Here is a 20,116-nt window from a genome sequence, read left to right as displayed (position 1 = left end):
GGGGGTTCAAGCCTATAATTCCACTTATATGTGTAGTCTTAAAATCATTATTAATAAAACTCATAGTTTATGAAAGTTTTAATCACACTAGATTTTAACATGCCCCAGAACTGGCAGGTATCTTACGCTTCCTTATATGTGATCTCTAACTTTGCATCAGTCTGCTTTGCAGGCTGCCATGTCTTGTGTATAGCGAATAAAGTAGTTGTTTTTGTGTTCCAGCATTTATTCCTATAGTAGTTGATGAGGCAGAGGTCTGCTTGGAACAAGCCAGCTGGAACATTGTATTTGCTTGGCGTTGCTCTTACTTTGAATGGTTTGTCGTGGTGGTGTCATTTCAGTGCGAGAAATGAGTGTGCTAGAAATGAAAGAAGACACAGAGCTGGATCCAGAGGAGAACAGTACCATCTTCATGGGGATCCTCATCAAAGGGCTGGCCAAACTGAAAAAAATCCCTGAGACCGTGAAAGCTATCCAGGATCGTCTGGAGCAGGAGCTCAAGCAGATTGTCAAAAGATCCACCACACAGGTGGCAGACAATGGCTACCAGAGAGGAGAGAGCCTTTCCCAGGAGAACCAGCCGAGGTAGGCACATTTCAAATGCTGAGGTAGAGTACTGGCATTGGCTGTAAAAGTAAGCTCTGAGCTGAGGCTGCATCACCCTTTGGCTGCCGCAGTTAGCTCAAAATTTTAAAAATGTGCCCCAGTGACTCAGGAACTGAAATCCTTTGCAAGATCAGACAATGTTTTTAATTATGTTAATGTACCTGGCGGTTTGGGCATTTGGTTTTATAAATATTGTTATGAATGATCCGCAAAAGACACATGGGTTTTGTTTCCGTGTAGACTTCCAAAGAATATTAAAAAATGATGGAGGAATCGCCCTCCGAAAAGGGCAGAGGGAGAACTGTTCTTGAAGAAAATGATACGCAGTCTATAATAAGGTGCCTCCTGCCTTTACAAGATGAATTTAAAGTCTTAAAGAAATCAATATAAAATGTGAGGTCCCCAATTAATAGCAAGCATTTGTAGAGACTAGGGAAACTGGGCCAACCTGGACAGATGGGCTACATTTTAATGGTCAGGGACAACTCCTGTCTTTAAAAGCCAAAGGTTCTTTATTTCACACAAGAGCCAAATTCTGTAAAAAGTTAAAGATGGGTAGAGGATATCTCTCACAACTGTTTAAATATTGTGAGGAGCTTCAGTGGTGGTAGGTTCTTGACCTCAGAACTTGGCAGATGAAGTATGTTTTAGTTGATCTTAAAAGCTAGAATTGGATGTGAGTGACTGTTGTTCATATCACTGAGCTCATTGGCTGTTCTCAGCTATGCTATGCTGAAAATATCTGTAAAAATCATTACTGCTGACAAATAATATGTCTAATCAAGATGACTAAAAAAGATGAGCAACCCAGAGGGTCTGAATCTATAATGAAGCTTCTTACGGGCAGCAAGCACTAAGTGCATTAGATGTTCATGTAACTTGCATTACCTATTTTTCTTAATCTGGGTGCTGATTGTTGAAAGACAAGCTGGTATTCTTTCCTTCTGAGAAGTCTCATGTCCCCTTCTGCTTGGGCTGTAGGCCAAGAAGTCTGTGTTGCACATTCTAGAGCATTTTCTTTACAAACTCACTAAAAGGATGAAGTCCTCTCATTCCATGAGAAAATTACATTTCTGGAGCAACCCTAGAGTTTTCAAATTTGACACTGCCCCAGTTTGGATTCTGAAACTACGTAACTTACATATGTGACTGCCTGTTTCTGTTCTGAAATATTAATTTACAGTGTTTTGCAGAATACCCAGTTTTAAAAAAGCCATTTATATACTACTACATATAGATGACTTTTTGGGGGAAAATGAGGGGAGAGAGGAAATGCATTTATTCTGTGAATTAACCATGATATACTTTAACGTCCCTCTATCCTATGCTTACCTCCAGGGGAGAACAGCAGTTTGAGGGTACCATTAACCACTAGAGGGCAGTAGGAAGTTTTCAGTAATTAGCTGCTCAAGCAGTTGTAGAAATGATCAAAACTGTTTAGTGCAGTATAGTTGTGTAAAGTACTATGGACTCTCCACATAGTGGGAATTGATCTGTAGCTAGTTTGTCTTCCAGCCTTTTTCACTAGCTATGAGGTTCGGAACAGTACCTCGATTCTTTAATATTTCTAGCAGTTTGTGTAAGCTCTTGAACAATTATTTTAAGGAGAAAGCGTTCAGATTTTATCTCCTTAGTGAGCAGCTCATTAGATAGTAAACAGTATCTACAGAAATCTGAGTTGGCCACGAAGGACAAGGTATCGTGAAAGAGTTTGCATTGTATTACTTTTAGTTCGAGAAGTCTGGCGACATTACTATTGATCAACAAAGATATTGGGCCAGATCCTCCGGCCATGTAAATTGTCATCATTTCATCCTCTTCAAACTGAGGTTTTACATCAATTAAAGGTCCAGCTCACTATGAGCAGCCGTATTGACTGTCTCATTACTAATCCCTGTTGCCTGAAGTCATGCAGCCTTCCCTTTAGAGTTCTGAGGAACTTTCCTTGCTTGTCTTCGCCCGCTCCTGTTGCTGAGGCTTGAACAGCAAAAACTAAACAAAACATCAAACCCCAAATGACCCTGAACTAAGTAAAGGACATGATCACTAGTAAAATGCATGCATTACCATTGGTGACCTCAAGTGAGGATCACTCACTTCCTATGGGCTCATTCTCCTTTATTGCCCAGACAATAGGAGTCGCCTCAGGGCATGTCACTGTGATATGTTTCTGTTTCTTGGTGAAAAGAAGCCCAGAGCTTGAACAGACAAACTGCCCTAGCAGCCCTTTGTCATTGCTAATGTTTGTTCTGCTTAGGTCACTTGGTCCAAAAAGACTCTCCCCCACAACTTAAGCCTTTTGGAATGAACTATTTTTGTGATGCTTTTTGTTGTCTCTTCAACCCTCTCTGCATTTATTTTCGATCACCTTGTCTCGAATGGCCTAAGAGATTTAGCAAAGGTCCAGAGAAAGGGCAATTAAAACGACAGGCTTCAGGGGACTTGACTGCAAGGAAAACTGGAAAGGAGGGGAACTGTTTAGACTGGAGATGAGCTAATATGATGGCTGTCATCAAGAGTGCCAGTTGGAAGCTTCCCATCGGCCCATGTAGTAATATGAGACTATGAAGGCACTTGTAATTAAGGGAAAATATAAATGCTTTTTTGCTCCATGCATAATATTGTCGAGTGCCACGGGAATGAACAGTTTGAAATTCTGCAAACAAGTTTACTTAATCCCTTTGTATTACAAACATAAGACAATAGAAATGAGATGTCTGTGACATCTGTCTAACCTATTAAAGCCATCTTTGCAAAATTTTGCTTGGAGCAAACAACTTTCTTTGATAATGACTAAATTATTATTTGGCATTATTGTTGTTATGGTAATGGCAAATAAATGGGTTTTGTGCCTGGGATGATAAATTTTTACAATTATGTCTCTTATAATTCTGAAAGTGCCTATCAGCTTCAAATTAAGGTTAGCTTCAGCTTTCCAGGCCAAGCGGGGTATAAATCCCTTAAACTCAAAAATGCCCAGTCCTTACAAATTCTCCATGTCCTATTTAGCATCTTTGTTTTCTGTCTTTGCCCTTACCAGTTTCTCACCTATACTGCCATTTTAGCCTCTTCATTGTGCCTGTTACAGTGAACCCCATATCTTAGGTACTTAATAAGGTCTATCAAATTGAGGCTTTGCTCTTTCAAGCCTTAAGAAGTCTGAGGGAGAAGCCGCCGATCTGTCAGAATAAATATAGATTTTTTTTTTTTAATCAAAAGTGAGCTTTATTTAAAACATAAACCCTATTTAAAATTAAATTTGAAATTATGACAACCTGTATTAAGGCCTAGAATATTAGATTAAAATTATTGAAATTGAATAGAAATATATTCAAGCTGTACTTATTTCCTGACAAAGTTTTAAAGCAAATCAGATAACCAAAGTGGTTGAAAGTCTGTGGCCAAACTCTCGGAACCAGAGTTGGTTGAAATGATAAACCAGCTTCTGACAGCAATAGTATCTACTGGGAGTTGAAAAAAAATCTGTGAAAGCTTGTTTTCCTCTTCTTAGCTATGAATAAGAAACAGGTATGAGAGGATAAGGCCACTGATTCTAAAATCTTGAAGGACAAGGTGACCAGAAACAATCAGTTCAGTTGACTAATTGCTGGTAATACATCCTTTGTTTAATAAAGCAGTTAACCTAAATGCACATGTTTTGCATTTAAAACTAAGAGTACATAAGGTCTGGAATAGGTTTCAAAGGGAGACTGTGATGTCCCCATTATTGAAGATTTTTAAAAACAGGTTGAACACACACCTAGCAGGAACGGTTAAGTTTTATTTGGCCCTGTTACAGTACAGGAGGACTGGACTTGATGACCTTTTGCAGCCCTGTATTTGTTTAGACAACAATAAGTTTATCAAACAATACTGTTTTTCTTAGAGCCAGTATAATTAAGGTTATTTTTATTACTAAAATAAAGCCATCTTAAAATGCCGTTTTTCTGTGTTTTTAATGAAATCAGTTTCTGTTCAAATGCAGCTTGACACAAATGACAAATAAAAAATTAATCTAGTAAATAATATAAATTGAATGTAAAAAAATTAGGAATCTGGATGTTAAGCTATATAATTGCTTACATGCTATATAGAAAAAAATATAGATTTCTGTGCATGTGTGTAACATTCGTGTTATACATTTATTTAAGTATATTATTTATAGAGAGTTGAGTGAGTCTTCCTGGTTTGCAGAAAAAAGAACCAAATAGCGTAAAAGATGTATTGAGTTGCAGATTAGTAATGATTCCCCCTTACAAGGTTGCTATATGCCTAAATGATGAATAACTAATTAAACAATAAATAACTGAAGTGTATAAATATAAAACTAATTTAAATTTGCTGATTTAGGTAATGGTTATAATATAGAATGAAAATCACTGATACAAAGTGAATCTCCCCTATCTATTTCTCAGGAAACTTTAGTTTCTATGTTGCCCCATCTTCCTAACCGTTCATGTTAGTCACTTAACAGCAGAGGGGTCAAACAGTAGTCAAGGAGAGGGCCAGATGTCCAGCACTGTTCATGGAAGCAGCATCTTTAAAACATCAAAGATTGGCTGTGAAAGCCTAAGCAAAAGAGTATAGTCTTTCCTCCATGTTAGTTATATATTTAAAATACAGTCCAGCACTCTGTTAACGTGAAGACTTTTTTTTAACTGGCATTGCCCCTAGCCACAATCCTGCTGCCTCTTCAGCCATGCGCAGCTGACTCCTGCCTGTCCAGCTAGCCATTGCGGGGCTTCTGACTGTCATCAGTAGGCACCTCTTTCTACTGCAGCATGCCTTGAGCTGCTGAGAGCTTGATCTGCTGGTAGGGGGCAGGGACAGAGCAATAAGCTTTGTTATCCAGCACATTCAGTTAACCAGCAACCCCCATTCCTTATTGAATGCCGGATAACAAAGCTATCACTGTACCATCACTGTAGACAAAAGCCTTCTTTACACTGCTTTCTCCTCCTCTGCAGTATCTCATGTGTTGATTCTTTCCCCTTGCAAACAGGTGAAACACAGAGATTTGCAAAGGCCAATGATAGCAAAACAGGGCTACTCTCCTCCACAATTTATATTCCAAAACAATTTAAGGTGCTGCTACTAACTTGAAAAACAGTGGATATTCCCATACACAGGACTTTCAAGAAAGTTGATTGATCAGTTAACATCCTGCAATATAATCTACACATATCTTACCATCCAAATATGATCGTTCCTAAATGTGCATTTAGACTCTTGACTTCTACAACAAACACCCTTTCATGTTCAATAGACACCCATCCTTCGAAAGCCGTATTAGTGTTCTACAGTGTCTGCAAGCTGTCACTCCTATATGCTACTAATTGATAGGCATTTCCTAATATCAAAGGTGTATGGAAAAAGGTATATTCCTGGTTCCATGGAATGCCTTCTAGTACAGTATTTTTGATGTTGTTTCATTTGAGAGAGTATAGAGCTGCAAATTTCAGCTCTGGGTTCACATTCAAACTTTGCTAGTGTTTGTAAAGGTGTTTCTGTCTGGATGTGGTGCAGATAACTTTTCAAAGAGAGAGGGCAACAGTTAAGTTCAGTTCAAGATACAAACTTCCTAAAGGTTAGAGTTGTGTGTGTTTGGTTTTTTAAAATCAGGCACTTGGTTTCAGCCCCTCGTATTTTTTCAGTATATAATACAGACATGCCCTAGTTCTGTCGTACTGTGCTTTTCTACCTTCCTAGACTTGTCCAGTAGGATTACCAGGTGTCGGGTATTGGCTTCTATCCAGGAAAAAAGAAAAACAACCCAGAAAATACTGGACATGTAAAATGTCCGGTATTTTGTTTTTCTTGGACAGGAGGCCACTTGGAACATTCTTTTCCTGTTGCATCTGGTAGGGGTAGGGAGTGTGGGATTTAAAGGCGCCGTGACTTTTTTTTTGTGTGTGTATTTTTGGTCCTGTTTTTTTCCTTCCCTCAACCAATTTTTTCTGCCATCTTAGGTATTTGTTTTAACTATCTGGCAACCCTATTGTCCATTCATTTTTTCCCCAGTGTAATTGAAAAGCTTTTCTCCTTGATCATGAGCTCTGTTTTACACTGGTCATGTGTGTTAGCTGCACTCCCCATCTGAGAACTCTGACAGTTGCCCATCTGATTCTTAAATTAGAAGAATACATTTAAAGGATTACACTGGATAGTGACATTTCTGTTGGCAATGCCCTGCTTTTACCCTTTGTTTATGCAGTAAGGTCAAGATGAGATTTTTGTCAAGGATGGGTAAGTGGCAAGTGAGGGGTGAACACTCTCTTTGGGCCAGTGTGTGTCTGTATAATTCAATAACAGCAACAAATTGAATTGACATTTTCTTCTCAATAATAATATAAAATGCGGTAAGTCATTGTCTTGTCACACAGTAGTTATAGGCTTTTTGCAATGGCACATTAATTACAGTAATTGGTCAGTAAAGAAGCCACAGGAACAGCTAATGTGTTGTACACCTTATATGTAATTAATAAATTGCTGAGGATTGACATGGCTTGTAAGCCCTGATACCTCTGAATTATGATCTTTCATGTAGGTTTTAAAATTCTTCCATATTGTTCATGCCATAATGTAAAATGGTACTAAACCATTGAATACCATATTGTATTGGACTCTGTGTGTGTGTAATTAAATGACTTACCTTCTTCCTCAGTGTGAGAGGGGGAAAAAATAGATATGCCCCCATGTCCTGCCCCCTCCCCACCCTGACCTGTCTAAGGTATTTGTATGGCCTCCATTACTATGTTATCAGAGTGGTCCTCAGTGCTTTTGTCCTTTTCTCTAGGTTACTTTTGGAGTTGCTTGAACTTCTCTTTGACAAATTCAATGCTGTGGCGGCTGCACATGCTGTGGTGCTGGGACATCTTCAGCAGACTGTGGCCTCTCCATCCAGCCTATATGATGGTGATATCAAACTGTATGACATGGCAGATGTGTGGGTGAAGATCCAGGATGTCTTGCAGGTAAGGAACTCTCCAGCAGCCATGCACTCCATTTAGAACAGCAATTTTTGGTGACAGTATGTCTGAAAATCTTCAGAGAGGTGCTCAAGAAGCTGTACGTGCTGGAATTTGTCTTTATTTTTGGGTAAACGTCTTGGTTGTTATACTGGACAGCTAGGTCCCTGAGCGCACAGACCTTAGCAATCAACGTCGTCTTTGGCTTCATCTTTACGGTATGTGGAGAGGTGATACAAGTTACCTGCTAAGTTACAAAATGATGTTCTCGAAAGCTTTCAAGCTGTAACATTTAACTCGGTGTTGTTACCTTGTCACATTTTCCTGTCACTTCGCAAGTCACAACTGAAACCACCTGTCTCCTTATGTCAGCATGTCTTTGTTACAGTCAGCTGAGACACTCAGGCTAGAGTTGCTGCTCACATATTTTCTCTGAAGACTCCTCAAACTGTGATGAACTCTGCTACAAATGATTGCAGAAAGTTCCACATTTTCTTTTCTTTTGTTGTTCTGTTGACCTGCCCAATGGATAGTGAGAACTGTTGAAACATAAATAAGTATGGCTAACTGTACATTCACCATGTGTGACTTATTAAGTAGTTTTGAACAGCTTACCAGCCCTTTGCCAACTAATTTCTTTTCCCTAGCCTCTTTCTAGCCCTGAGACCGTTTCAAACAGGCTCTTTGTAAAGACTCAGTTTGACACAGAAATGTTTTGTTCTCTCCAGATGTGAATTTTAAGCCTCTTTCCTTTCATTCATCCCTTATTCAGTCCCTGGCTAGTGACAGTTACAAATTTTAAAAACATTGCTTAGAGTTGACTGGAACATGATAGTGGCAATGGTTAAACTTGTGGGTGGCGAAAGAGCACTGAGTTCATGCTCGAGCCATGCCACCGTTGCTCTTGAGGGCCAAAAACCCTTGAAGAGCTTTGGCAATTCTTCCAGTCTCACTCTAGGGAGCAGAGACCTAGGAGTGAGAATCTTGCAAAATGTTACCTTCAGTAATGCGGAATTACAAGGCAAGTATTTCCCCTTCCCGGCTAAGTTGATGATGGTTGCATCCCTCATGAGTGGTGAAGTTAGGCAGGTTATTCTGAACTAAAATTATAGAATCATAGGACTGGAAGGGACCTCGAGAGGTCATCGAGTCCAGCCCCCCGCCCTCAAGGCAGGACCAAGCTCCATCTACACCATCCCTGACAGATGTCTATCTAACCTGTTCTTAAATATCTCCAGAGAGGGAGATTCCACCACCTCCCTTGGCAATTTATTCCAATATTTGACCACCCTGACAGTTAGGAATTTTTTCCTAATGTCCAATCTAAACCTCCCCTGCTGCACTTTAAGCCCATTACTCCTTGTCCTGTCCTCAGAAACCAAGAGGAACAAATTTTCTCCTTCCTCCTTGTGACACCCTTTTAGATATTTGAAAACCGCTATCATGTCCCCCCTTAATCTTCTTTTTTCCAAACTAATTGAGAAGACCTTTTTTCCCAGCTGACCCACTTGCAACCAACCCCCCTTCTTGCCTTTGAATGGAGTGTGCCTCCTATAGGACTGAGGAATCAGATGAGAGCTTTAAATTTTGTTGTTGGGACTGGCGTTTTGTAATTTTCTGCCTGTGATGCTTAGTCTCTATAAGCCTGCATCTTCAGAGCTCAGATGGAGCCATACTCCTTCCCTCCCCTTCCTCTAACATGACCTAAATAGCTTTTCTGTACATAAAAATGACAGCAATTCAAATACCATAATTTTGTGCCCATCTGGGGATGGAAATGAGCGCTGGATCGCCATGAGAAGCTGGGACTCCCCTTTATTTCGGTTTCTTTAGAGCTTTTGTTGCTTGCATTGCAGGGTTATCAGCTTAAGCAGCTGGTGAAAATATTTTTTGGTGGCTAGATGTGTGGAATGGAGTTGTTCCCCATCCAGTGCGTGTGTGGGAGGAGCTGCCTCTTTGAGGTGTGTCTCAGGCTTCATACTTGAATGTGTGTGTGAATTTGCAGGGAGTGTCACTGTCTTAAGCCCAGCATTTTGTGGAGGGAAGTGGGTGTTAGAGAGCAAGCCCACCTCATACTCTTCAGGGTCAGTCTTGAATCCTTCAGCTGTGAGCAGCTAAAACTCTGCACTTTTGAAAACGGCAAGATTCAAATTGTGTTAAAAAACAACATGGAGTTCTGTGGTACCTGAAGTACTAATGTTTTCATTTGGGCATAAGCTTTTGTGTGCTGGAGCCCACTTAATCAGATGCGTGGATGTTCTGGATGGTCATAAGATAGTAGACTTTACAGTTGTGACACATATAGATGTAGAAAAATGTTTATTGGTCTGTCTAAACTGTATCCATCCTGATTCTTGACCAGCAATCATTGAATGACTGAAATTCCACATTTTTGTAAGGCAAAAGAAGAAACATTTCTCTAGCAGGTTAATTTAAAAATGAAACCGCATTTGTTTAAATGTGTTTAGGGCTTAGGAAGGATGGAAGTAATTGTGAGAAGATGCATTAGTGGCACAAGTGAAAGTCCAGTGATGCTGTTAAGGATGAATGAAATGGTTTCATGTCTATGCAATATATCACATACCTGTACAATTTTTCACATGGATAAAGTGACCTTTTAAAACATGTCTGTGCATGTGTAATGTTTTGTGAACTAGCTGTCTTCCTAGCTGCATGCATACATATGTATGTATATTTTGTGTGCATATTTGAGGATGGAGGTGGTGAAGAAAAATGTGAAATATGTAAGACCGTATTAATCTTTTCTATCCACTCAAATGACCTGACTTGCTTTTCTCTACCTGAATGCTTCCCAGTAAAATTCAGTGTTAATACTTGCTGCTCTTATGTATGTGACATTAAGTTGTATAGTGCCAGGTAGTGGCATATTGAAAATATGCAGATTTTTCTGTGCGTTTCCAATATTAATTAAGAATGAAATAAAAAGATGAGAGATCCACTGAGGAGCATATGGTGACTCTTTAAAGTTGGATGTCTGAGTACATGAGAATATTAGAACTGTCTTGCTTAGTACAGTGTAGTTTTTGGTCCTATTTCTTGTTTCTTTTATGGTTTCACATGTTTTTGTCAGTTCCATCCTGATGTGCCTATGAAGCTACACTGGAGCAAGAGAGATTTTAGATTTAAGGCTGAGATTTTATGGCTGTTGGTCATTTAGTTTTTTATTTTAGCAGTGGTTCAATGTCCTTTTGGAGGGTGGTTGCTTCAGAACTGAATATTTGATGGGAAAGTACAGTAAGTTACCTACTGTTAAAACATTGCAACATAGATAACTGTTACAGAATAATGTGATGAATGATACGCTAAGCTTTTCTGGCAATGCTAAGATGTTTTCTGAATCTTGCTGCCAAAGGATAAGAAGGATTGCCATTAAGGCAGTATTGAATAAAAAGCAGAAGGGTGCATGCACCATGTCACAAGGCCTGAAAACTTACAATTCATTGTTTGTTGGGGTATGGCTTTGCTTTTCATTGTTTCGTCTGTAGCTCCCACAGCAGAGTTCGAATCCATTATATAGTTGATTGAGAGAAAACTGCTGTCTTACTGTCAGAAGGCAAAGAACTGGGAGATGGACAGTAACAATAGTTGTTACTGGGTTTTGCAGCGTCCCCCCCAATGTTAGCCAGGGCACAGACCTCTTACTCTCCTTCACTTTCTTTACACTGCCTTTGATACTGAGATAATAGGAATATGCATCTATCTGGCTCATCAGAGTAACACCAGCATTTCGTTAGACCCTGCTGAAATGTCACCTCTTCGATGATATGCCAGTCATCTTGTCAGTTGTGTGCCATCTGAATGTGCAATGCTGCGCTGCACTAGAAAACCTAGAGCCATCACAACTCAACATCTGAGTTGGAGAGCGTCCATGGGGCCAGGTGTCCTGCCTCCAGGTAAAGCCTCTACCAGATCTTAGTTCGTAATAGTAATAACACTGTCCATTCGCATTGCATTCCAAAGTTCTGAGGATGCATTACCAGCATCAGGTAGTTGAGCTGGCCAAATGTGCATAAAATATTTTATAGCTGGGGAAACTGCATGCAGACCAATTAAGTGATATGCAATGCGCACACAAGACATCTTGCAAAACAGAATCCATGCCTCCTGTCTGCCAATCCTGTGCTTTAAGAAAAAGGCCATCCTTCAGCACTCGAATCTGTTGCATTACTTCGTAGCTGGGGATAGCAGAAACCGTACCTATAAAAATTGGCTCCCTTCAGTACGTATGTATGTATCTTTTTCAGATACTTGCCTCCCATTGTCCTTTTATACGTAGGAAGGAAATGTGAATTAGGGTATGTCTACACTACCCTGCTAGTTCGAACTAGCGGGGGTAATGTAGTCATCCACAATTGCAAATGAAGCCCGGGATTTGAATTTCCCGGGCTTCATTTGCATGAAGCCGGCTGGCGCCATTTTTAAATGCCGGCTAGTTCGAACCCCGTGCCGCACGGCTACACGCGGCACGGAGTAGCTAGTTGGGATTAGGAAGCCTAATCCGAACTAGCTACTCCGTGCCGCGTGTAGCCGCGCGGCACGGGGTTCGAACTAGCCGGCATTTAAAAATGGCGCTGGCCAGCTTCATTTGCAATTGCGGATGACTACATCACTACCCCGCTAGTTCGAACTAGCGGGGGTATAGAGATACCCTCAGTGATTAGTGCAAGAGACTTGGGATGGAGGAAAACATCTTCATTGCTGAGTTAGAGCTGTGATTGGCACTCAAGTCTTAATCAAGCCTGCCACGGGGATGGATGGGAGGGGTCAGTTGCCCTTGGGCCTGGTGATTCAAAAGGGCCAGGGGCTCCTGGTGACAGTTGCTGCTACGACACCGGGTGGCACGCTCCATGTGGCTCTGAGGACTGGGAGGTACGGGACGCATCACACTCTGGGTGATCTGCAGGGCTGACTGCCTTTCAAGAACCCCTTTCATGGAGGCGGTCGTCATCTCCCCTGTCTGTGAGGAGCTGCACTGATAAGTCATACCCAAGTTACTATATTTTCACATGTGCTTCACTCCCCTGGTTATGTTGCTACGGTAACAATGGGCAACCTAGGCTAGCAAGTGGGTTACATGAGTCGTCTTCCATCTCAGTGGCTGCAAGATTGTTGTAACCAAGACAGTCTTTCAGGGTAAGGCAGTTTCCCTAACTCTGCTTGTGTACATAGAATTTGCACAGTGTGGCAATTTGAACTGTAGCAGTGCTTTGGATGTAGAGAGCTCATGTCTCTCACAGTCACTGTTGTGTGCAATCAGCATGCACTTCACTTCATGTGCCCTTGCTTTACATTTACACTTTAGTAATACCGACTATGCAGATGGAAGCCATTGTAATCTGGCAACGCTGTGCATGGGCAAAGGTGAACAGAATGTCTTGAGCCACACATAGAACCCTGATGGGCCACTTGTAGCCCATGGGACAGAGGTTGCCTACCACTGTGCTAGGACTTAACTTCAGCATAAAGCATCATGGGATGTGCCACCAGAAACTGAGCCATTCTCATTGTATCTTTCCCAGTGAATTGTGGGAGAACTTTGACCTATGGGGAATTGCGGGATCACATTGGAGGACAGTCAGCCCTCAAACAACAGCATGTCTCCTCTTCCTCTGCGAAGTGGATAGGTTACCAGCACAAATTTGAAGCATCAACTGGGTTTTAATCTATATTCCTGTCTAACAAGCCCATAGAGAAAGCATCACTAAACTTGGATGAAAAGTTGATCTGGGGAGAGGAACGAGAGGTGGAGTTAGTCAAAATGCAAGTAAGAGCCCAAATTTAATTCTGCAGTGGAAGAATACTCTAATATTAAACTCCTGGTTCTATTTCTGAGACTTGCAACACGTCCAAGGACACAGAGTTAATGCCTAACAGGTCTCTGTCTAGGTTTTCCCATCTATAAAATGAGAATAACATCTCATGAGAACATAAGAATGGTCATACTGGGTAAGACCAAGGTTCCTTCTAGCCCAATATTCCAATGGCCAATGCCAGGTGCTTCAGAGGGAATGAACAGAATAGGCAATCGTTAAGAGATCCATCTCCATCAAAACGGTGTTGTGTGACATAATAATTTGTGAGGTACATTATGGTCTTTGGATGAAGAGCAGTAGGGAAGTATAGTGTGTTGCATATTAATGTCCATAAGAAATGTAGATGGCATGTAGGCCATCCATATATATAGGTTGTTTTTACAGAAATTAATGACATTGGTTTCTTCCAAATCTGAAAGAATTCCCATGACTTGGCATTTTCTGTTCGCTGTCATGTTGGCTGTTATGGATGCTCTTGAAATTCTGAATGGTTAGTCTCATTAACTTGATTCTTCCATTTAATGGAGAGGATAGTCAGAGGATGGTGCTATTTAGAAAACTTAATAAATATCCTAGTTGGGATGTGTTGAGTTTTTTTTTCTTGGCAAGTATGTAGGATCTGGAACATAGGCTATTAAAGTTAGCTTATGACTTGAGGATATATACATGGAAGACCGCTCAAGAGTTGAGTGGACAATTACACTTTCACCAAGAGGAGCTCTCTCTCCCAAGTCAGACTGAGCTGTGTTGACAGGGTGGAATGGCAGAAGTTTGCTTGGCTGCTCTCATGTTATAGCTTAGCTGTGGATAGAGGTATTTTAGCCTCGGGATGTCAATCTATTGTTTCATAAGCTCTAACATTTACTTAAAGTTCAAAGAGATAAAGAGTCTGAAAAAATTAATTGGTTTCTATGTAGTGTATAATCAACCACTTGAGTTTACTGTCATAGGAGCTCATTGAGGCTTACAGTACAGCAGATTTCTGAACATTAGGTCATTTAAGGGGCATGAACAACATTTGCCGCTGTGGGAGCAGGAGCAAAAATATCAACACGTCCTCCTGCAGTGTAAAGCTTCAAGATTCAGGGAAGGCTAATGCTTCTGGGTTCAGATGGATTTTTCTTCTCCTCTTTTATGATGTTACTCAATTAAAAAGATCTATCACTGAACGTTTCCTAGGTTGATCTCTATATACTTCAGTGATTGGCATCCTAAGTATCTTAGTTTTCTTCTCCCTCAAATAATCAAGATGAAAACTGAATTAGATATATTAGATGCATATATCCTATTAAACTGCAGCTATTATATAATATGTCTCAAGCAGAGCAAATCGGGCCTGATGAGTATTTGAATGGGAGACTTCCATGGAAAATCTAGAAGCTACACTAAAATTCTAGCCAATCACAAGGTGGTGGGGATTGGATTCTCTTCCCACTCACTGTGGGAAGAGAATTCCACGATACGGCATTTGGGGTGCATTATGTTACTAATGGTATCCTGTTTTTCCGAATTGAAGAACACAAAATCTTGGCCATGTTTGATCATTACATTTCCCCTGACCCTTTTTAGAACTCTAATTCGTGCGCCCTGGAAAAAAATCTGTGCATTGTAACATTCTGCCAGGTATAATTCTCCTTGCGGTTTTAGTTGTGTGTTACTTCTCACTCCTTGTCCTAAACTGTGATGCAGCTTAGATCATCCCTGGCAGGTATTTCTATATGAACTTGGCCTTGCCTCAAGATTTTTTTTTTTAAACCTGTACTGTGCTTATAAAAAGAGAAAAGGAAACAAAAAGCATCATATTACCTCAGGGGCAAGTGAATGCTTATAGAGTGAAATCCAAATTTTGCAAGTAGCAGGTGTAATGGGATACTTGAGTGAGACTTTCTGCAGACTCAGATTGCAAACTTTTGGCCTACAGATTGTAAAGCACGCTAGATACCTTTCCGGGTGAAAGACGTTTTATAATTATTGAATATTTATATAACTCGGTTATGCCAGTTGAAAACTGTGCTAATATCAGTGATGTTGGTGCATAATCTAAGCATTCAACAAAAAAATAATTAATTTTAAGCTCCATTAGAGATGTAAGGGGAAAAAATGTATTTGCCAAATGGAAAAAGGGCTAAATTGAAAGAAGAAAGAAATTTTAATTTCAAGCTTCAAAAGAGTACTGCAAATAAAATAGCATATTTGAAAAAAGACAAGTACTTGATTGGTATCCTTTTAAAATAAATGCAAAAAATAGGGGGGAAAAGAGAACACCCAGCAATTAAAAGCAGCTGTAATTAAAAACAAAACAGCAAAATGTGTTACTGTTAGGCCTAGTGGCCAGAACCAGGAGAGAGCCCCATTCGGCTAGTCCCCATACAGAACCATGGTAAGAACAGTCTTTGCCCTGAAGATCTTGTCGTCTCAAAAGCAAAGTTAGATAAAATGTGCGGTGGGGGGGAGCAGCGGCACAGAGAAACGAAGTGACTTGAAGTGGTCACATAGCAGGCAAGGACAGGGACTAAAATTAGTGTTTCCTGAGATCCATTCTAGCTCCCTAATCAGTGAGGTGCAACATTTTATAGTAATAAATGGCTTCTAAAAGCAGGTGGACCCAATATTGTTTGGTAGCAGTGGTTTAGAATGCATCTGAACAAGTAGTTTCTCCCCAATAATTTTAAGATTATGATGCATCTGTTTCCTGTTACTTCTTTTAAGGAGCAGACTGAAGTGTTTTTCCTAGTGAGATTCAAGTGGTTGGTGCACTTTAAATCAAGTTTGCCTTTCAGACTGCCAACACCACTATTTTTGTTCTCAATAAGTAAGTGGTGCATACAAATGTATAAAAAGAAAGGGTTGCAAGCCCCAGACCCACTTCCTAGCTCTTGTCTTGAGGAACCATTAATCAGTGGGAGACTATAGAAGAGATTTAACAGTAAGGCAGGTTTTTTTCACTTAACTGCAGATAAATTAGTTCCTCAGACTCTTGAAATTCCCATCAGTTAGGTCTGGTTCTTATCAGCATCCTCTGCTCTTCAGTCTTGCAGCCACATCAGCAAACACAAAATTGGTGAGACTTTGAGTAGTTCATCAGCATTGTAGACAGGGTTTTGTGTAGGTATAAACCACGGGGTTGTGTCTTTCTGTTTTTTGTTTTTGGTGTGCTAAACTGATTCACACTTTACCCCCTGCGTGACCAGCTTTACAGGAAGTGAGACACTTACCAACATCATAAAAAATATGATGAATTGGAAAAGGCCAGATGCTGCTCCTGTCTCCACAGCAAGAGGTCTAATCTGTCAGCCGTGCATATGGAATTCATACAATAAACTCCTAATATTACAGAGCTACTGATAACCCAGGGTATTTAAAACTATTCCATTTTAAAACATTTCTGCTTCCACGTTGTACATTTGTAGTATTCTTTTCCCATTGTTCTTTAGTATGCCTGCCATTTACATTACAATGGGATAATCTTTTCTGAGGTCACCTGCTCTTGGTGTTTTTTTTTCCAGACCCAGAATGCTAATCCTCTTTCTGTGACCCTGTATGTTTCTTTAATAACCATGTGTGAAGTTGGAAACTACAGGGCTACATTCCTTAAAAGCCGTTTTACAATTCTCTTCTACCAGTAATCCTTGTTTTTCTTGCTTGTACCTGTCCTGAACATAGTTGCAAGTGAATTATTAGGAATCCTAGATCCTGGACTAGGTTCTCTGGTAGGGCTGCTTTGTATTGCCAGAGCAGCACAAAGCAGCTGTAGCATACCCAAGAATAGAAATTTATACTTTTTTTTCCCCCCAATAAAAGTGATACATGTTTGAGTTCAGTACTGGTGAAAAGTGATGGCCTGACAGCCTTAGAAATTGAAGATGTCTTTGTATGCCCAAGCTGCAGTCATTCAAGGCTTTTTCTACTTCCTTCCATTTCTGTGCTTCATTCTTGGCTTAGAAGAGACTGTCTTTACCAGGAGAAGGGTGAGTCCAGTCTCCAAACCTTAGTCACTCAATGAGTGCTTTTGTGAGCCTGCCATTTGTGGTGGGAAGTTTTGGTATATGAACTAGCCACACCTGGAGCATCCCCAAAGTCACATAATCATTTTTCTGCAGCGAAGCAAAGAACTCTGCGGTGGACATGAATTCTGCAATCATGCAGACCACTTGCTGTCCCATTCATGATCATAACATTTCTGTGCCATATACAACAAGTAGTAGTAGTAGTACAGGGAGAATATTAAATAGACTTTTAGGTGTCTCGTGTCACTAAGTATCTTGAAACAAGGAAAAGCAGAACCATATGACTAGCCAGATGTTTTTGATGACCACCAAGTATCCAGTGCACCACAAGTGCACTGCTAAAGAACTTTTGGCTTACATATCCTTACTGTAGCTGCCCAAATCCTAGTCTTTCCATGAAAGCATTGCAGCAGCAGTTGAGGATGTGTTGACTCCTGACTTGTAAACTTGTTTTTATTAGTTTATAACTCATGTGTAATATAAAAAAAAGCTTTGGGCTAAAACTTGGCAAGTAAGATATCAGCATGGGAAAAATTGGGGTGGGTGGGTGTGTGTGTGTGTGTGTGTGTGTGTGTGTGTGTGTCCAATTAAAATGGCCTCTCTTTTCATTTTATAAAATCAATATAAATATAGGGAGGCAAAGACATGAAATGTGGTTATAAAGCAAGAGATTTGAAAAATAGAGAGGCTAGTCCACAGCAGCTTTTTCTCTTTGAATATAAAAAAAAAACGTTTCCTGTGGGATGGCAGCGGGACGTCATCATGTAACTGCGTCCCTCCTGCCTCCACACTTCCTCCCTTTTCCCCAGTGCTCTGCTGCCATGCGGGCCCCTGTGAGGCCTCGGAGTGGCCCCCTGGCATCTGGGGGGGGGGGGGGGGAGAGCATGGGGCCTGTGCTTTGGTACCAGAGAAAAGAGTAAATCAAGCAATGATTTTGCAAACATCTAGAAAATAATGAGGTGATAATTAGCAGTCAACATGGATTTGTCAAGAACAAAACATGTCAAACCAGCCAAATAGCTTTCTTTGACAGAGTTACAAACGTGGGGGTGAGGTGAGTGGTAAATGTGGCTTATCTTGATTTTAGTAGGGCTTTTGATACTGTCCTGCATGGCTGTCTCATAAACAAACTACAGAAATACAGCTTATGGAAGGTGATGCATAACTGGTTAAACTATTTCCAGAGAATAGTTTAAAGTTTATATTGAGCAGGATCTTTCAGAGATCTGTCCTGGGTCTGGTTATGTTGAATATCTTAATAAATCATGTGGATAAAGGCACTGAGAGTACACGTATAAAGTGCATGGATTATATCAAGCAAAGAGGGATTGCAAGCACTTGGGAGGATAGGATTAAAACTGAAAACGATTGGGATAAACTGGAGAAAAGCTCTGCAATAAACAGGATGAAATTCTATCATGAAAAATGCAAACTGCTACTCTTAGTACAGAAGAAATAGCTGCACATGTGAAAAATGGGAAATAATTGCCTAGAAAAGGAGCATTACAGATAGGGATCTGGAGGTTATAGTGGATCACAAGCTAAATAAGAGTCGTCAGTGTAACTTGGGTGGGGGCGGGGGAGTGAACATCATTCCGGTACGTATGAGCAGGAGTGTTATAAGCAAGATACGGGAAGTAATTTTTCTTCTTTAGTCTGCACTGATAAGGCCTCACCTGGAGTGTGTTATCTTGGCACCAAATTTCAGGAAGTATTTGGACGAATTGGAGGAAGTCCAGAGGAGAGCAAGAAAAAAGGATAAGCTTTTGTGCTTACACAGATCTTTGCTTTACACCTGAAGAGCTCTGTGTACGCTTGAAAGCTTGAATTGGTCATCAACAGTGGGTTTGGGTGGTGACCTGAGGCAGGAGGTGGTGGTAGCCTGGGTCAGGAAGCTGTGGGGGAAAACGAGTGGGGTGTCAGAGGCAGGCTCTTGCTAGGAGGCGCTTAGTTAATCTGCTCCCAGCCAGCAGCCCTATGGAATCCTGAAACAGGCTCAATGCCTCTGTGCTGCAGTCCCAGGCTGCTTCACATGGCTCCGCTCCAACACAGGAGCGAGAGAGGGAGGAGTCTTTGCTCTCTGGCCCTGCCTCCAGCAAAATTTCTTAACTCCTATTGGTCAAAAACTGGCCAGTGGGCACGGAGGGATTTTGCTGGGTGCGAGGACAGCACGTGAATTCTCTGTCCCGCCCCAGTTTGCAGAGCAATTAGCAGCCAGCCGTTTAAAACCAAGTGAGCTGCCCTGTAGTGAGTGTGCCAGCGAGGTAGCCATGGGCCAGATCCAGTGGCTTGGTTGGTCGGATCCGGCCCACTAGCCCCCTTTTGCCCACCCTGATGTAGCATCATCTGTTTTGTGGCACTGCATTGTATAGAGGAGCATGTTGCTGACCTGTTTTGAACGTGGTTAGCTTGTGAGATAGCTAGCATGTGAGCTATGACAAGATCACCCTTCAATATGGCAATGTTTATGTTGCCTTTGACAGAGAATCTCTGTTGCCTATCTCCATGAATAAACCTACTCTCTGAGGTTTCCTGCTTCTTGAAATTCAGATAGAAGTAACAGTAATGGCAACTATATAGAATACATGACAGCTGATGGTCTGTATAAATGGTCATTGTTCCCTGTCTTGTTCTTGGAACATCAAATATGGCTGCTTGAACATTGCAATGTTTGACTGGATGTATGTGTTAATAGCAGTGG

The 20,116-nt window shown here is 40.9% G+C and overlaps 1 protein-coding gene across 1 annotated transcript in view; it reads left to right on the top strand.

The window, feature by feature from the left end:
* The window catches only part of EXOC4 (exocyst complex component 4), a 637,711-nt gene that overhangs the window by 79,344 nt on the left and 538,251 nt on the right, over positions 1-20,116 (top strand). The window contains exons 6-7 of the mRNA XM_075925646.2: positions 342-585; positions 7,403-7,580. Of these exons, the coding sequence (XP_075781761.2) occupies positions 342-585; positions 7,403-7,580 (422 nt within the window). The remainder of the gene's footprint in view (positions 1-341; positions 586-7,402; positions 7,581-20,116) is intronic.

Source organism: Pelodiscus sinensis, chromosome 1 (genome assembly GCF_052426305.1).
Source record: "Pelodiscus sinensis isolate ZL-2025 chromosome 1, ASM5242630v1, whole genome shotgun sequence".
In the NCBI taxonomy this organism is placed as follows: Eukaryota; Metazoa; Chordata; order Testudines; family Trionychidae; genus Pelodiscus; species Pelodiscus sinensis.
This window is presented reverse-complemented; position numbering and strand designations above follow the sequence as displayed.